The following is an 18,296-nucleotide window of genomic DNA, read 5'->3' as shown; positions in this document are numbered from 1 at the left end:
CATATTCTTTATCCATTCATCCATTGATGGATACTTATGTTGCTTTCATATCTTGGCTATTGTAAATAGTGGTGCAATGAACATGGGGTTGCAGATATCCTTTTGAGGATATCCTTTTCATTTTCTTCAGATAAATACCTAGAAGTAGAATTGCTGGATCGCATGGTGGTTCTATTTTTTATTTTTTGAGTAATCTCCCTACTGTTTTCCATGGTGGCTGCACCAATTTAAATTCCTACCAATGACATGAACAAGGGTTCCCTTTTCTCCACACCTTTTTCAACACTTGTCATTTCTTACATTTTTGATAAGAGCCATTCCAACAGGCATGAGGTGATGTCTCACTGTGGTTTTGATTTACATTTCCCTGGTGATTAAAAGATGCTCTTTTCATGTACTTGCTGTCCATATGTATATCTTCTTGGGAAAAATGTCTATTCAGATCTTCTGCCATTTTAAAATCACATTTTTTTTTTGCTGTTGAGTTGTATGAGTTCTTTACATATTTTGGATATCAGCCCTCTATCAGATATATGATTTGCAAATATTTTCTCTCATTTGATAGGTTGCCTTTTCATTTTGTTGATGGTTTCCTTTGCTGTGCAGAAGCTTTTTAGTTTGCTGTTGTCCCACTTGTTTATTTTTGGTTTTGTTGCCTTTGCTTTTGGTGGCACTCTCAAAAAATCATCACCAAGGCCAGTGTCAAGGAACTTATTGCCTATGTTTTCTTCTAGGATTTTTATGATTTCAGGTCTTGCAATTAATTCTTTCACCCATTTGGGTTAATTTTTGTGTATGTTGTAAGATAATGAATGAATTTCCTTCTTTTGCATGTGGCTGTCCAGTTTTACCAACAATTTCAGGTGAATTTTCATTTAATTCTAGACGCCCAATTGGCTTTTAAAGATTATAATTCATAAGCCTAAACTCATTTTTTTAAAATGTGGACAATTGCCTGTTATATGTCAAGCCATGAATTTAAAAAGGGGGATTGTCATATACTTTGGATTGGATCAGAAAACTTTCAGAGTTGGGAGAGATTTGTGTGACCAGTTCATGTGCTGAGGAGTTTTACTTGGGAATGGTACATCTGTTGAAGCAGTCTAGCTAACCTTTTCCCCTAAAGTTTTTATGAAAATGTTTAATATTTACTGGAAACAATATAAAAATGTATAAAGAAAAGTCAGTAAATGAATGCACAGATGATGCTCATTGGGGTAAATTGTGCATGAACTGATCAGCGGCCTCACAGGAAAAGGAAAGGTGCTGTTTTGCATCAGGCCCTGGACTCTCTATGTGAGCATAACAATCTAATGATTAGAATTTTTTCTGGTAATTCCTGTGCCTGCCTGGGTTTCCAAATGCTAATGGCTCAGGTAAGAATACATACCATCCTTTCTCAAGATGGGGGAGGTATTAGATATGAATGAGATGGGGGAAGTAGGGAAACCCAGGGCCCTGGCAGGGGTGAGTGCTGGGACTGAGCTTCCAGGTTTGGGTTCATTTTGCTGGATCAGACCAGGGGTCACTGTCTGGAGCCTAAGATAACATCATTTTCCTGCACCAAAACCGGATGCAGCAGTCAGTTGTCTGGGAACAAAGGAGTATTGTGTGAGCAGAGTTGTGAAAGACCAGTTTGGGCAGGGAAATGCATAATCCTGTTGGTGACTGCCAGAAGACCTATTTCTTCTCACCTCAAACCAAGTCTCACCATAAGTAGGCTGAACATAATCATGACAACCTCCTGGCTATTTTGAGTGGCTATCCAGAAGGATAAGATATAAAAAGGATCTGATTTATATTTAATGTTTTTAATGGCAATTTGAGGGAGATCAGAATAGCCACTCAAAATCAGCTATTCATTAAGCATATATGCAAAACACTGGACTAGGTGCTATGGGATATGAAAGGATATGGATGGGGAGGAGAGAAAAAGAATTTGCAGTCAGATTCAAGAATTTGAAGTCAATTCTAGGCTATATATACAAGATGTATTACATATGAAAAGAAGCCAGCAATGCAAGGCATTAAACAAGTGCCAGGCAACTTGACATTTGTGAGAAGAGAATTATGCTCTCAGAATTTGGAGGAGGGAGGCTTAGCTGGAAGACTAAAGATTTAAGGTTTGAACTAGACCTTGAAGGATGAACTGGCAGAACCACCTAGGCTAAGTAGTACTATCAAAAGTCTGAAAACCACTATTATCTTTTCCTGCTCTCCTATTTATTCAGGTTCTGCTGGCCCCCAGTGGATGAGGGGCCTAAAGTAAAGGAGAGCAGGATACCTGACTTTGGCTTTGTCTCCAGGGCTTGTCACCCCTGGCTGATCTCTGCAAAGGCGGAGGCAACATGCAAGCTTCCTGCTATGGATGGGCCTGGTATTGTGGGCTATTATTGTCTTCAAAAACTGGGTGTGTGAGCCATGTGTGAAAGTCTTGAGCATAAAATTCTAGAGGCCATGTGTTCTTTAAAAATTTCCCCTGCCCCTAGGACCAGTGACGTCCAGAATTCAAAGACAGAGACTTTCGCCCTTTGGAGTCTTGATTGCCTAGCAAGTACAATCCTGGGCACTTAGGGTTGGTAAAGTGTGGTAAATTTTTCTTAACTTCAACTTTTCTCCTTCTCAGAGCTACTTTAAGTTCTTTGGCAGTGTTCCCATTTAAGGGTGGCCCTCTGGAGAAATGTAGGCATTTTCCTTCCTTTTATTATTATTATTTTTTCAAATCTGGAATCAGCCGTCACTAATCCTTCCTGCCCTCCCCTGGTCCCAGAGTTTCTGACTTCTCCCTTGAGACATTTGGAAACTTTTTGAGCCAGTGGAGAATCAACTTAGAGGCTTTTTTACTTTTAGACCAATGGGAATATTGTGTGTCATGGATAGAAAGATTTGAGTAATACAATTATCACATTGAGTCTATATAACAAGGCTATTTCCATGTCTTGGCATACAGCCCAAGTTAACTTTGCTTTGCTGGATGTAAATACAATGAATTTTGTTTGAACAAGAAATCATGTGTAACAAATGTTTTTGCAAAACTATGTCCATTTAGCAGTTACTTTAATAAATATGTTCTTCAGCAAGGGGTTTTTGTACAACAGCTGGGTTTTTAAACACCTATATAGTGTTTAACCTAACATTTTTAAAAATGAACTTTTTATTTTATTTTTTAAGATTTTATTTATTTGAGAGAGAGAGAGAGAGCACGAGCGTGGGTGAGGGGCAGAGGGAGAGGGAGAAGCAGACTCCCCACTGAGCAGGGAGCACCATGTGGGGCTTGATCCCAGGGCCCTGAGAACATGACCTGAGCTGGAGGCAGATGCTTAACCGACTGAGCCACCCAGGTGCTCCTGAACTTTTAGAGTAGTTATTGATTTACAGTGAAGTTGTGAAGATAGTATAGAAAGTTCCCGTACACTTCACACCCAGTTCCCCCTGTTATTCACATCTTAAATTAGTGTGGTACATTTGTTACAATCAATGAACCAATATGATACATTATTATTACTAAAGTTCATACTTTATTCAGATTTCCTTAGTTTTTATACAGTGTCCCTTTTCTGTTCCAGGATCTCATATTTCATTCAATCCTCATGTCTTCTTAGGCTCCTCTTGGTTGTAATATTTTGTCAGACTTTCCTTGTTTTTGATGACCTTGACAGTTTTGAAAAGTAGTGATCAGGTATTTTATAGAATGTTCCTCAATGGGGATTTGTCTGATGCCTTTCTCGTAATTATACTGGGGTTATACAGTTTTACCACAGAGGCAAAGTGCCATCTAATTTAACACATCACCCCAAGGGTGTGCACTATCATCAGCATGACCTATAGCTGATGTTCTCTTGGTCACCTGCCTGAGGTAGTGTTTGTCAGGTTTTTCCACTGTGAAATCACTCTTTCTTCTTCCCTTCCCACAGTCCATTCTTTGGAAGGTAGTAACTATGTATAGCCCATGCTTAAGGAGTGTTAGGCTCTACCTCCTAGAAGGCAGCATATCGACATAAATTATTTGGAATTCTTCTTGTCAGGAGATGTGTCTATTCTCCCTCATTTATTTATTCAAAAATTTATATCATATATAAATATCATGGATATTTATTTTATACTTTGGGTTATAATTGAATGCTATTTTATTTTGTTGCTCACATTCTTCCAATTTTGGCTATTGGCTCCTGTGTCAGTTTGATCTACTACATTACTGTGCAGTTTTTTGATCACTCCCTTACTTTCTGGCACTATGAGATACTCCAGGCTTGCCTTGTATATTTCCTGCCCCAGTCCTAGAATCAGCCATTTTTCTCCAGGGAGTCCTGGTTCCTTTTATTGGAGAATGGTTTTAGAACAGAAAGATCTAGGGGCCGGCCATGTTTATTGCTACTTGAGTATCATTGCTTAGAGGCCCTTTCAGCTGCCCCAGCAAGGAAGTATTTATGTACTCTAAGTATTTATGTACTCTAAACCTTGTATATTCATGTGACTAAAGATTGCTTTATTAAGCAATCTGTATATTAAAGTAAATATGAGGGCGCCTGGGTGGCTCAGATGGTTAAGCGTCTGCCTTTGGCTCAGGTCATGATCCCAGGGTCCTGGGATCGAGTCCCGCATCAGGCTCCCTGCTAGGCGGGGAGCCTGCTTCTCCCTCTTCCTCTGCCTCTCTCTCTCTCTCTCTCTCTGATTTTCATGAATAAATAAATAAAACATTAAAAAAAAATAAAGTAAATATGAGTTCATACTGATGTCTCCAACTGTAGCACATTACCAAATGGGTCGTTCTAGCCACTTCCCCTTGCCTTTGTAACCTTCCACTCCAATAGTGAGAACATTGACTCCCACTGTATTCCATTTATTTAATTGTTTTATCCTAGTATGTATAGTGGCCTCAGAATTATGAACCTGTAGCCCCATGGGAAGCTTTATCAAGTAATGCACTTTTGTACAGTTCCTCTTGCTTTTAATCTGGCAAACTTCACTTCTTTCCAAATTTAGCACCCCTTTTCCCTTCCTCCTTCGGTGAGGTTTTTCTTTCTTTCTTTTTTTAAGATTTATTTATTTATTTGAGAGAGAGAGAGAGAGAACATATGTGCATGTGAGTGGGTGAGGGTGGGGCAGAGGGAGAGGGAGAGGGAGAATCTCAAGCAGATACCCTGCTAAGCAGGGAACCTGATGCAGGGCTCGATCACAGGACTCTGAGATCATAACCTGAGCCCAAATCAAGAATCAGATGCTTAACTAAGCCACCCAGATGCCCCCAGTGAGGTTTTTCCATGCATTTGTAATACCTTTGGTACATTAGATTCCTTTGTTACAATCTACATTCCATTCTGGGTTCTTAATCTCCTGAATGATTTTTTTTAATTTGTATACATTAAGTTTCATTTTTGTCCTCTAAAGTTCTGTCAGTTTTGACATGCATATTGTCATGTATCTACCACTACATATTATACTGAGTAGTTTCACCACCCTAAAAATCCCCTGTGTTTCACATATTCAACCCTTTCTCCAACCGCAATGAATCTCTGGCAACCACTGAACTATTTACCATCTCTATTTAAATTTAATGTTTAAAAAATATTTAAATTAAAAAAATTTTTAAGTTGGAACTTTTATAAACTGATTAGACTTTCATAGGTAAGGAGTACTTTTTTGGAAATGAACATCTTTCACCTAAAAGAAGTTATAGCTGTTATTAGTTATCATACCTGATTTGGAGGACTGCCTCTTAAAGTAGCCATAAAATCTTATCATTGTAATAAAGTGACAGTTCACTCATTGTTTCTGTGGACCTCTGAGATGTTTAGAGGAATCAGGACACTTGGGATCGGGGTAATAGGATGAAGGAGGTAAACAGGATGTTTCAACAGAAAATGTACGAAATTTAAATTCATGCAGGGGAAGAGAAGGGCAGTTCTTGTAGCTAAGATAAGGGTGGTTATGAGTCGGTTGTGAGATACTTGATGTAAACTATGATAATCCCTGTGCCACACAGGCTCCATCGAGCACTGGGGTCAGGTTAAACATTGACCTGTAGTTTAGGATCTTCCTTTCAATTCTGTAAACTCCTTCTTGAGTGTCTGCTCTGCTTGCAGTTGCTGTGATGTGTGTTTGAGGCCTGCCTTTTTCTGGTGCTACTGTTTGGCCACATACTTCCCTTTTGGAAAAGATGGACATTCTGCATCATGCAAGGATTTTCTCTAGCTCAGGGTTCAGGACATTCCTCCCTGACTACTAAGGCTTATCCTGGAAAGTCATGGGTCATCTCAGGTCATACTTCACTACCCATTCCCCTCTCTCAACATGGCCCCAGTCCCACAGCTGCTGTTGAATATATATCATTGCTTTAAATTTGGGGAAGGGGAGGATGGGGAGATTCTTTGTGCTACAGGATGGAGGCCCACCTGAGCCACCCAGGCATCCCATGTGTTTCTGTTTGATAAGCCATGTTTGATAGATTATCAAAGCATGATGTCAAATAGTGTCAAGAAAATTTCATATGATTTTTGGGATGCCTGGGTGGCTCAGTCGGTTAAGTGTCTGCATTTGGCTCAGGTCATGATCCCAGGGTCCTGGGATGGAGCCTCTCATCAAGCTCCCTGCTCAGCAGGAAGCCCGCTTCTCCCTCTCCCTCTCCCTCTGCCTGATGCTCCCCCTGCTTGTGCTCTCTCTCTGTCAAATAAATAAATAAAATATTTAAAAAAAAAAAGAAAATTTCATATGATTTTCAAAATGTGCTGGCAAATTTTGTTTGCTGAATATTCATACACCAACACCAAATAGTACTCACTTAATATTTTGGTTTATATGGAGTGAAAGAAGATGGAGCTTGGGTCTGTTGCTGGTGGAAAAAAAATGTATGAGTTCCTGAATTATATCTGTCAATTGCCATATAAGATGTAACATGTTACCCCATGATTCTTAAAGTATTATGACTTACCATGCCTCTGGCATCCCTATCAATTATAAAAACCCATTCTTTTATAGTCTCCTTTTAGCCTTGAAAGCAACCACAAGCAAGGACTGTTTAAAAAATATCAAAAGGACATTACATTACATCAAAATGACATGTTAAATCTTATGAAGAACATTTGAGTACATTCAAATATAGCAAGAGCTAAATGGATAAATACATTCTTAGAATTGGAAAAATGTCATTTTTTACAATAGTTACCCATGGCATTTATTTTAAGATACATAAAACCAGAGTACCTCTTTTCATGAATTTTATCAATAGACTTCTGTTTTAATGAAGAATTAGAAACAGTGTAGAGACCAGAATGCCCATCCTCCACTCCATCCTACCAGGTACCTTCCCAATCATGACCCACCAGTGATGCAGATGCTACCATCACTACTCTGTCCGAGTTATGTGATTCCTGCTTCCTTGGTCATTGTTGGGTATATAGAGAGTCCCTCAAATTGTCAAACCACACTGTGGATATTGCACATTGGAGAGAGTGCCTGATTATTGCACTACAAACCACACAGTGAATATATTTTTCTGGCTTACACTGGTGTACAGCTTTTTAGTTTTGACCAGTTTGTTGTTCAATTGCTTTTATTTGTCTTGCAGATGTTCTCTTTCATCTGATTATTTGCTCCTTAAATGAAATGCTCAGCCTATTTTGTGATCATCATCTTGCCAGATTGTAGCAATTTTTTTCATTGAACCTTATCATCTTTCAGCCCCAAGCCAGTTTTACATATGGCTTACTGACTCAGTGAATATTCATCTGTGTTAAGTCCCTGGAGCAATTCGCTCATATAACTTTTGCATATTATCAGATAATCTCCCACTTTTTGCCTGAGATTCTTTTTTATCAGAAAATTTCAAACACACAAAGTAGAGAAAATAGTAAATGAAATCCCCAGGTACCCATGATCCAGTCTCAGCAATGATCACCTTACCCCCACTCTTGTTTTAGCTGTGCCTTACTGCCTTCTCTTCTTGTTGATGCTCCTCCCAGATTTATTTTGAACGTATTTCAGTATACATCTTCAAAAGGTATGGGTTTCTGAAAAATTATAGACACAATACTATTAAACACCTTTAAAAATAAATAGTTTTTTAATATTATAAAATACTATTCAAATAGTGTTCAAATTTCTTCAGTTGTGAAGTTTCTTTTAAATTGGTTTGAATCAGAATTTCATGGTCCAGATAGTACATTTGCTTAGTATATCTTTTAAATCTCTTTTTATCCTATAGGTACCACATCCTCTTTTGTCTTCCCTGACATTCATTTGTTAAAGAACTTTAATTGCTTTTTAGTGTTTCCTACAGACTAAATTTTACTAATTGTATTCCTGAAGTGTCTTCTAACTTGGTTTTCTGTGTCCTATATTTTCTGTAAACTGGTAGTTAGATTTGGAGGCTTCAGTTTTTTGGCAAGACTACTTCAGAAGATGCGTGTGTGCTTCCCTCAGAAGGCCTTCAGTGAATGCTTGTACCTCCTTTTGTGACATCAGCAGCCACTGACAATTATTACTCAGCTTCAGCACTTTATTTGGTGTTTGTACAACAGTGATACTCTAATGCTATCAATTTTATGCTTTCATTATTTGAAATACTTCAAGAAGAAAACTTCCCTCATCAACTATTTGGTTGTCCTGTGGTACAATCTGTGTAGCAAAGGCATGCTGAGTGTTGATATTTCCCCCTTTTATTTGCTTCCCAAATAGTGAATTGGTTCCAAAGATGAACAATGATTTCTTTAGAATATCATTATGAATATGTAGGTATCAACATATCTGATGTGTTTGCATCCATTGGTTATTATTTCTTATTGCTGTTCAAATTTTTACTACTTTGGCCAGTAAGAGCTACTTGAAGTCAGCTCCTGAGTCCATTTGACATAACCTTAATAGTTTTAGATAGTGTCTTTACTTTCTGATATGACAGAATATTCCAGTCTCATATACTTCCTGCCTCAGACTTGGAATCAGCCATTTTTTTCCAAAGAGTTTTGGTTCATTTTAGCAGAAAATAGTATTTAGAGATCATAGTCTTATGCTGAGGTAGAAGATGATAATTTAGTAAAGACCTACAGGGAATGAAGGAATGAGTTGTGTGGACATTTGGGAGAATAGCATTGTAGGCAGAAGAAACAGCAGGTGCAAAGACTATGAGCCTGGAACAGAGGGAGCAAGAAGAGGGAAGTAGTGGGAAAGAAAGTCAGAGAGGTGGTGGGGAGAAGGCCAGGTGGGGCCCCATAGGCTGTCGGAAGGACTTTAGGTTTGCTTGGAGTAGATGGGAGCCACTGGAGGATTCTGAACAGAGGAATGACATAATCTTTTGTTTTAACTGAATCACTATGGGTGCTGGGTTGAGAATGGACTAAACAGGGTTTAAAGCAGAATCTGGGGGACCAGTGAGAAGGCTATCCCAGTAAACCAGGTGAGCGGTAATGTGGCTTGGGCCAGTGTGGGTGGTGGAGGTGATGAGAAGGAATCAGGATCAGGATATATTTTGAAAATGGAACCCACAGAATTTGATAAAGGATTGGACTTGGATTGTGAGAAAGAGAATTCAATGTGACTCCAAGGTTTATGGCCTGAGCTATAAATGAAATTGTAAAACATCATGATAATATAAGTAGCATTTCTTCTGTGGTTCAGTGCTATGTTTGGGGGGAACGGAGAAAAGAGGGGTCAGGTAAAGCCCCATGAGGACTAGATACTTAAGCGGAGTCACAAAGGATATGTAGGAGGACCAGGTGAACAAGAGGGGAAGAGCATTCTGAGCAGAGGGAGCAACAGAGGAAGTAGGAGGTTAAAGTTTGGAAAAGGGTGTCTTATGTCAGTAAACTTGTGTTGAGTCTAGAGTCCTGAAAGGACTGTGGGTTTGGAATTATGATTTGTTTCTGGAGTACAGGGATCTGGCAGGAAATGAGTCTAGAGAGGCAGAGGGGGACCTTACATATTCCATGATAAGAATTTGAATTTTGCTTTATGGATGATAAGGAGACTAGAACTTTTTAAGCCTGGGAATAACATTATCAGGTATACACTTCAGAAAGATCATCTGGACAGTTCAGTGAGAGAGATTGGAGGTATAAAAAAATGAACCTTCAATCATTCTAAGAATTTATGTAAGATCCTTTTATCATTAAAAGAAAGGTAAATAGGGCGCCTGGGTGGCTCAGATGGTTAAGCGTCTGCCTTCAGCTCAGGTCATGATCCCAGGGTCCTGGGATCGAGTCCCGCATCGGGCTCCCTGCTCCTTGGGAGCCTGCTTCTCCCTCTGCCTCTCTCTCTCTCTCTCTCTCTGTCTCTCATGAATAAATAAATAAAATCTTTAAAAAAAAAAAAAAGAAAGGTAAATATCTTCACCCCTTTCTAAGAACTCCCTCTGTCCTTCTGAGTATAGTTTTTATTTTCTACTTCCTATTACAAATAACAATAACATGAATAATGATAATTTTTTGTTCAGAAATAGGGTTTATTTTTTAAGATACATTTTCAGGCTTTTAAAAGACACACATAAACCCCATCTGTTTTGTAATTATTCTTGGATGAATGAGAGGCAATATTTACTTAACTATATAGTGTTTTCATATGCCAAAGACGATGTGAACATCAGACAGTATGTTTTAACTGTAGCACAGAATATGTTACCATAAGAAGCATTTGACATTTAGTCAAAAGGTTCTCATAATTTGAGTTGGAGGCTAAAACCATGTTTCTATTACTGTATATTTAACTCGGGTGAACGTCAAATCTTTATAAGGTATTAGTTAATATAATGAGATTTTATCTCTTCTGGTTGAACCAGAAGTTGAGTACTTTACTCTTGATAGCTTCTCTCTCTGTGATGACATTGAAAAAGAAATGAGTCAGTTGTCAAAGTAACCTTTAGTCAACAATATGTTGTCAAAATAGAACATGGTAAGAATTGCTTTGAATTTTATTTTATTTTATTATTTTGAATTTTATTTTTGTTTGAAATAGAGAACTATTGCCACAGTGCCCAGTGTGAGTGCTTGAGATATTCGGTGCTTGTTTGTTTCTCCCACCTAAACCTTCATCTGCTATGATCTTCCACTTGATCATTCTTTTCTCCTTCTAGCTTTGACAGTCTGTTTTCCATTTTGTAGTTCGCAGGGTATTTTGGAGACATGTTGTTTTTCAAATTTTTCTCCAAAACAGTGATGCCAAGACAGTCTTAACCCATTATAAAAATTGTTGATTTTTATAAATATCTCATTATCTTACTTAAAAATAATTTTACCACAATAAGATAAATATCAAACCAATATTCTTTATTAGAGATGGAATCTAAACTGGCTCCGGAGAAGGCATCCATTGGATTTTTCACTTAGCATAATTAATTGTTAGTATAAAGGTAAAATCCTGTAACTATGAACCACATGGTAAGATAAAAGAAGAATTTTGTTGTACAGACTCAGATTTATTAAAACATCAAACATTTATTGAGCACATACTCGTGCCGGTCACTGTGCAAGTTAACAGAGATGCCCGAACTGAAAAGTCGGCCCCTGCCTTTATTAAAGTATCATGGAGAATGTATTTTCTATATAGAGTCAAAAACAATTTGTAATGGTCACTAATTTAATGGTTTATATGAAGGGAAATGTCTTATGGTATAACTGGCTTTAGACACAAATTCTCATGTTAGAGAGGCAATGTAGAAAAAGCATGAAGTAAGAATCAGAAAACCCTATCTACACCCCTGCTTTGCTGCTATTTATTCATTAATTCAAACATTTATCAAACATTTATTGAGAGCCTACACAGTGGAGCAACTGTATTAGGTGCCGGGGAGCATGATAGCAAATAAGAGAGACCATGGTGCTCCCTGCTCATGCTCTCTCTCTCTGTGAACAGGAGCAGATGGCTTAACTTTTCCTCGCCTCTAATCTTGGTTAGGCTAGATGTCTGCAGTCTCTTTCCAAATCTAAAATGCTAAGGTTTGTTACAGCCTCGTGGAGGGAGAATCTGCCCAAGGGGTCTTGAGTACTTACCTTCCTCTGGGAGGATTAGGTCTTGTCCCAGTTTCAAAATAACATCGAATATGCACAGTTTGAAAGTGTTTTGGTCAGCCTCTCATCTGCATTTGGGTCATCTTGGCAAAGTATGGGTGTGGCAATTCATGTTCATAAGACTTCAGAGGTAGGAGGTTAAAGTTTGGGAAAGGTGGATGACTTGCATCAGTACAGCTGGATAGCTGTTCCCAGCGAGCAGCCAGCCTCCTCTGCCTTTCCACCAATAATGCGGCTCCTCCTGCCACAGCGTCCCTCCGTGACAGGACCTGTTGCTCTTCTGGTCTTAAATGAGCCTCCAAAAGGGATTGCTCATCAGAGGACCAGAGGGGATCGACTTTCAGGGGCGGGAAGGACTGTTCTCGAGTCCCACAGTTTTTCCAGTGGGTATCAGGAAACAAGCTTCTTGTTATCTGGTTTCAAAACTGCAATAAATAAATAGCTTTTTTTTTTTTTTTTTTTTGCTTGCAGCCAAGATACATAGCTCAAGGAGAAAAATGATTTCTGTAGCAAAGAGAGAGGGAAAGAGACATACTTGAACATACATTGCTTTAAGAATTACAACCGGGCAACTCTTTGTAGTCTTTAGGGAAATGAGCAGCTGGACTCAGCCAATCTCTTCTTTCGAGTCGAGTCGAGTCGAGTCGAGTCAATGAAAGAGACATTGGGTTTGAGGTTCCTTCCGAAATGGGGCCGGCTAATTTAGCCCCTCCCCTGAGCCCGAGGGTCTGTTATATCTCGGTTCCTTGAGTACCTCTCTCACTGAGACCGACCACAGCAAGCAGAGGCTGAAAAAATAAAGAGCAAAGAGGAAGAAAACAAAAGCTGCCAATTATGGAAGATAGAAAGGGTAAGAGCAAATTGATTTGATCTAAATCCTTAACAACAACAACAACAACAAAAAAGAGGAAAAAAGAAAACAAACAAAAAACCAAACTCCCGAAAAGCCCAGACCAAAAGCAAGTACTTGAAAGAGCAAGAGGGATAAATCCCCAAATGAACTTTCCCATCCTCTCCTTCTGAGAGGAGGCAGAGAAAGAACTTTGGGAAACTTTTTAGGAAGCAAAGCCTGGGGGTTTTAGTCAAGGGTAGCTCTTGAGCGAGCTGGAGGGGTTCATGCATATTCATAATCAATTTGCATTCGGATCTGGTGTTTTAGTGGCAAATGACTTCTTCCGTCCCTTTGCAGTTTAAGAAGTAGCTGCCTCATTTATAGTCCAGAGTCATCTTGCTTCGGGTCTGTACCTCAGTGAGTTTGCTTGAAGATGCTGGGCTCTGTGTGTAGGAGATTTGTTTTGTTTTCGAATTTCCTGCATGCTTTCCTGTTGTGAAATTAGCAAAGGCTTCTCGGCCAGGAGTTAGAGAAGTTAATGTGGCAAGAGGCTGTCACAACAGGACCCCGGAGTATGTCTTGCAAAAGACTGAATGTTTCTTGGATTGTGTGACTGTGTATGGGGGGGTGGGGGGTGGCGGGGGGGGCAGGGAGTGAAGGGTTGGAGGGATGAACAGTTTTATCTTGAAAAAGCAAGGCATATCTGAGTGACTATATTTAGATTTTGTCTAAAAACTGTAAGAGCAGCCTGGTTTTTACAGATGGTGTGCAGTCTCTGTCTTTTACCTCTTTTGGGCATTTTCTGCCACAGCGGAGAGCCAGCTGCTTGCCAGCCCATGGGAGCCAGGAAGAGTCTCCGCAGCAATGTGGCTGTGTAGGGTTGTAAACCTTCTTCTTCATCATCTCCAATTTCTGATATCCCCACACGTTTTTATCACATAGAATGCAGAGCAATGGGATGAGTAGCCAACAGATTCTTAATAATGATAGCAGTTGTAGCTGTTAATGTTTACTAAGTCTCTACTCTGTGCCGGGAGCTGTTCTAAGCACATTACCCATATTGTTTATTCCTCACATCGACTTAAGAGGTGAGTGCTATCATTATCGTTCCCATTTTCCAGCTAGTGGAGTTGATATAATGAGCGACTGGCTTGCCCTGGGATCACACGAAGGTGGTTGGGCTCAGGGTCTGTGGGTCTTCCTTTCTGTATGCTCCCACACTGTTACTCCACCTGAAGGCTCTGGCTACTACTCTGACGCGGTTGATTCTGGGTTTCAAAGCCTTGAAGCTACTGGGGAAATAATACTGAAATCTCAAGTCTGAGAAGGAATTTGTGCTTTGTTGTCGGATCACATTCATTTTTCTCATTTGGTGCTCATGGCCATTTTCTATGGTAGAGCCCAGCTATTGTTATTTTTACCCTTTTACAAAAGGAGGAGATTTTGGCTTGGAGGGGTTCGGTGACAGTAATCATGCAGACCAGAAATCCCCTGCCTCTGGTTTCTCTTCTAACCTGCAGAGTAAGCCCAGTCATCTCTGAACTTCTGTCCCCACCCCCAGCCACTTTCATTTCCCCAAGTGACCTTGCTCCTTTCCGCCCCCTCAGACTGTTGCATGGCACTTGCCTCTGCCCTGAAGGCCTGTCTGGCCTTCTCCTTCCCCTTCAATCTCTAGCCCTGCTGCCTAGGTTTGAATACCAGCTCCACTATCTACTAACTGTGTGCCTCAGTTTCTTCATCTGTAAAATGAAGAGAATAATAATATCTACTTCATAGGGTTATTATAAGGACTAAATGAGGGATTCATGCAAAATTCTAAGAACAGGGTCTGATGCATAGTGTATGTGCTCATTAAATGTTAGCTGTTGCAATGGTTCCTTCAGGCTTTATCTTGGTGGTTAAACCCTGCCTTAAGCTTTCTCCAGCCCTTTAAACCTTAGATTAGCTCCTGTCTTGGATGTTTCTACAACACCTCACTGTTTACTCCTAAACTGTTGCTCATCACACTCATCCACATTCCTGTCGTCTGAATTGCTTCCCCCTTACCCTGACTATAATTTCTTTATCCACCTTTGGATCGGCACTGTCTAGTGCAACAGATACTTAATAAACTAAGTATTATTATTTTGGTTGATGTTTATCCAAGAATCAGGAGGCTGGTTTAAAAGGGGACCTGTGACTCCTCTGGTTAATTTGGTGCGTGACACCATGAGCAGCAGAGTCTCCCACCGCACCCTGTATGAAGTGGTGCGGGAAGTCCTGCAAGGAACCAGTGCAGGTGCTGGAAGATTTTGGAGACAGTGGAACTGCAGATCAGCTTGAAGAACTATGACTCTTTGAAGGACAAACACTTCTCAGGCACCGTCTGGCTTAAGTCTCCTTCCCGCCCAAGTTCTCCATATGTGATTTGGGGGACTGGCAGCACTGTGATGAGGCCAAGGCTGTGGATGTTCCCCACGTGGACATTAAGGTGCTGAAGAAACTCAACAAAAATGAAAAATTAATCAAGAAGCTAGCTAAGAAGTATGATGCCTTTTTGGCTTCAGAATTTCTGATCAAGAAGATCCCACAAATCCTGGGCCTAGGCCTGAATAAGGCTGGCATGTTCTCTTCCTTGCTGACCCACAATGAGAACATGGTGGCCAGAGTGGATGAAGTGAAGTCCACAATCAAATTCCAGAAAAAGAAGGTGCTGTGTCTGGCAGTGGCCATTGGCCTGTGAAGATAACACACGATGAGTTTGTGTACAACATCTACTTGGCTGTCAATTTCCTGGTGTCATTGCTCAAGAAGAATTGGCAGAGCATCCAGGCTTTATACATCAAGAGCACCATTGGCAATTCCCAGTATCTGTACTAAGGCACAATTTAATAAATCCTAGTGCTACAAAAACAAATAAGAACTAAAAGGAGACTTATGAATATGTAATAGAGTTCCCACTGGTACATACTGTTCTTTTATGCACTCTAGTAAGACATCCCTCTGAGTGAATACACTGAGAAACGAGATGCATCCCTTCTAGGTGGATGAGCTTCAGAGCTGATGTGGCCCCATGCCAGGGTACCCAGTTCAGCCAGTCCAGCTCTCGCAGAACTTCAGCCCCCACTCCCCATTCAGCCAGGGGCCAAACTGGAGATTTCAGATGCCTCCTAGTACAACCTTGCTATCTCTGAACAGAACATCTGGTTCCAGAAATAGTGCCTCCCCAACCCCATTAAATAGCAACCTTATAGTCTGAGACAATGTGCTCTGGTAATAGAAGAAAAACATACACTGCAGAGGTTGGCCCTGGGTAAAATCATAAAGTACATTAAATTTGTTTCCAGCACCCTCCCTTTCCTCTTCCTGGCATACCTTCAAAGCAATTTGACAAATATTGTTATGTGTCTACCATTATGTCCCTATGTCAGATGTGTGGGATATAAACAGTTTGTTCACAGTCTAGTGAGGAAGACAGATTTATATACAACCAACTCTAATCGAAACCAGACTCTCTGAAATGCTAATAATAACAGCTAACATTGATTATTATGTGCCAGGCATTGTCTCATATAATCTTCACAACAAAGCTGTGATATAGGTTTCTGCTTCTTATAGCTGTGGAGAGAATGATTTGGCCAACGTCACAGAGCTAGTATAGGAAGAGGGAGAATTTATTTTATTTATTCAAGTGTCATTAACATATAGTGTTATATTAGTTTCAGGTGTACAATATAATGATTCAACAATTCTATTTTTTTAAAAGATTTTATTTATTCATTTTTAGGGGAGAGGGGCAGGGACAAGCAGACTCTGTGCTAAGTGCGGAGCCTGACATGGGGCTCGATCTCATGACCCTGAGATTGTGACCTGAGCCAAAATCGAGAGTCCGATGCTTAACAGACTAAGCCACCCAGGTGCCCCAACAATTCAACAGTTCTGTACATTACTTAGTGCTCATCATAAGTATATTCTTAATCCCCTTCACCTATTTCACCCATCCTCCCACCCACCACCCCTGTGGCAATTACCAGTTTGTTCTTTGTATTTAAGAGTCATTTTTGTCTCTTTTTCTTTCTTTGTTTTATTTCTTAAATTCCACATGAGTGAAATCATACGGTGTTTGTCTTTCTCTGACTGACTTATTTCATAGTGTTATACCCTCTGGATCCATCTATGTTGTTACAAACAGCAAGATCTTATTCTTTATTACTTTTTTATGGTTAAGTAGTATTCCATTGAATATATATACCACCTCTTCTTTATTTATTTTATTTTTTTAAGTAAGCTCCACACCCAGTGCGGGGCTTAAACTCACAACTCTGAGATCAAGAGTTGTATTCTTCACCGACTGAGCCAGCCAGGTGCCCCTACCACCTCTTCTTTATCCATTCATCTATCAATGGATGCTTGGGTTGCTTCCATATCTTGGCTTCTGTAAAAAATGCTACAATAAATTTAAGGGGGCATATACTATTTAAATTAGTTTTTTTGTTTTCTTTGGGTAAATATTCAGTAGTGGAATTATTAGGTCATATGGTAGTTTTTTTATTTTTGAGGAAGCTCCATACTGTTTTCTACAGTGGCTGTACCAGCTTGCATTCCCACCAACAGTGCATGAGGATTTCTTTTTCTCTACATCATCCCCAACACTTACTATTTCTTATGTTTTTGGTTTTAGCTAATCTGACAGGTGTGAGGTGGTATCTCATTGTGGTTGTGATTTGCATTTTCCTGATGATGAGTGATTTTGAGCATCTTTTCATGTGTCAATTGGCTGTCTGTATGTCTTCTTTGAAAAAAATGCCCATTCATGTCCTCTGTCCATTTTTTAATTGGATTATTTAGGTTTTTTTGTGTATAAATTCTTTATATATTTTGGATATTAACCACTTGTCAGATGTGTCATTTGCAAATATATTCTCCCATTCAGTAGGTTGTCTTTTTGTTTTCTTGATGTGTGGAAAAGCTTTTTATTTTGGTATAGTATCAATAGTTTAATATTGCTTTTGTATCCTTTGCCAGAGGAGACATATTAGAAAACTATTTCTAAGGCCGATGTCAAAGAAATTACTGCTTGTGTTTTCTTTTAGGGATTTTATGGTTTCAAGTATCACATGTAGGTCTTCCCTGTATTTTGGGTTTATTTTTGTGTGTGGTGTAAGAAAGTAGTCTAGTTTCATTCTTTTGCATGTCGCTGTCCAGTTTTCCCAATATCATTTGTTGAAGAGACCGTCTTTTTTCCTTTGGATATTCTTGCCTCCTTTGTCATAGATCAATTGACCATAAAAGTGTGGGTTTGTTTCTGGGCTCTCTATTCTATTCTATTGATCTATGTATCTATTTTTGTGCCAGTAGCATATTGCTTATAGTACTACAGCTTTGTAGTATATCTTGAAATTTAAGATTGTGATACCTCCGTTTTATTTTCCTTTTTCAAGATTGCTTTGGGTATTTGGGGTCTTTTATGGTTTTGTACAGATTTTAGGATT

At 39.5% G+C, this 18,296-nt stretch overlaps 2 protein-coding genes across 10 annotated transcripts in view; one reads left to right on the top strand and one right to left on the bottom strand.

Moving 5' to 3' along the window:
* Positions 1–12,856, bottom strand: part of TCTN3 (tectonic family member 3) — a 58,204-nt gene extending 45,348 nt beyond the window's left edge. For 4 of the 5 annotated variants that reach the window (XM_088020072.1, XM_088020074.1, XM_088020073.1 and 1 more), the window contains exons 1-2: positions 11,976–12,854; positions 7,900–8,006 (exon numbers count right to left, since the gene is read on the bottom strand). The gene's annotated coding sequence lies outside the window, so the exon portion shown is untranslated. Of the gene's footprint in view, positions 1–7,899; positions 8,007–11,975 lie in introns of all 5 variants that reach the window. The other variant, XR_003608365.2, reaches the window with a different exon arrangement.
* The window catches only part of ENTPD1 (ectonucleoside triphosphate diphosphohydrolase 1), a 133,459-nt gene that overhangs the window by 19,443 nt on the left and 95,720 nt on the right, over positions 1–18,296 (top strand). Inside the window, exon 1 of one of the 5 annotated variants that reach the window (XM_028098662.2) lies at positions 12,694–12,843. The exons of the other annotated variants lie outside the window; for them this stretch is intronic. Coding sequence (XP_027954463.1) covers positions 12,828–12,843 — 16 coding nt within the window. The 5' untranslated portion in view covers positions 12,694–12,827. Of the gene's footprint in view, positions 1–12,693; positions 12,844–18,296 lie in introns of those variants that run through there. 5 annotated transcript variants of the gene reach the window in all.

This window comes from Eumetopias jubatus, unplaced genomic scaffold (genome assembly GCF_037043125.1).
Source record: "Eumetopias jubatus isolate StellerSeaLion01/CBP00866 unplaced genomic scaffold, mEumJub1_p1.0 scaffold_17, whole genome shotgun sequence".
In the NCBI taxonomy this organism is placed as follows: Eukaryota; Metazoa; Chordata; class Mammalia; order Carnivora; family Otariidae; genus Eumetopias; species Eumetopias jubatus.
Note: the sequence above shows the minus strand (reverse complement) of the source record. Positions and strands in the feature narration are given on the sequence as shown.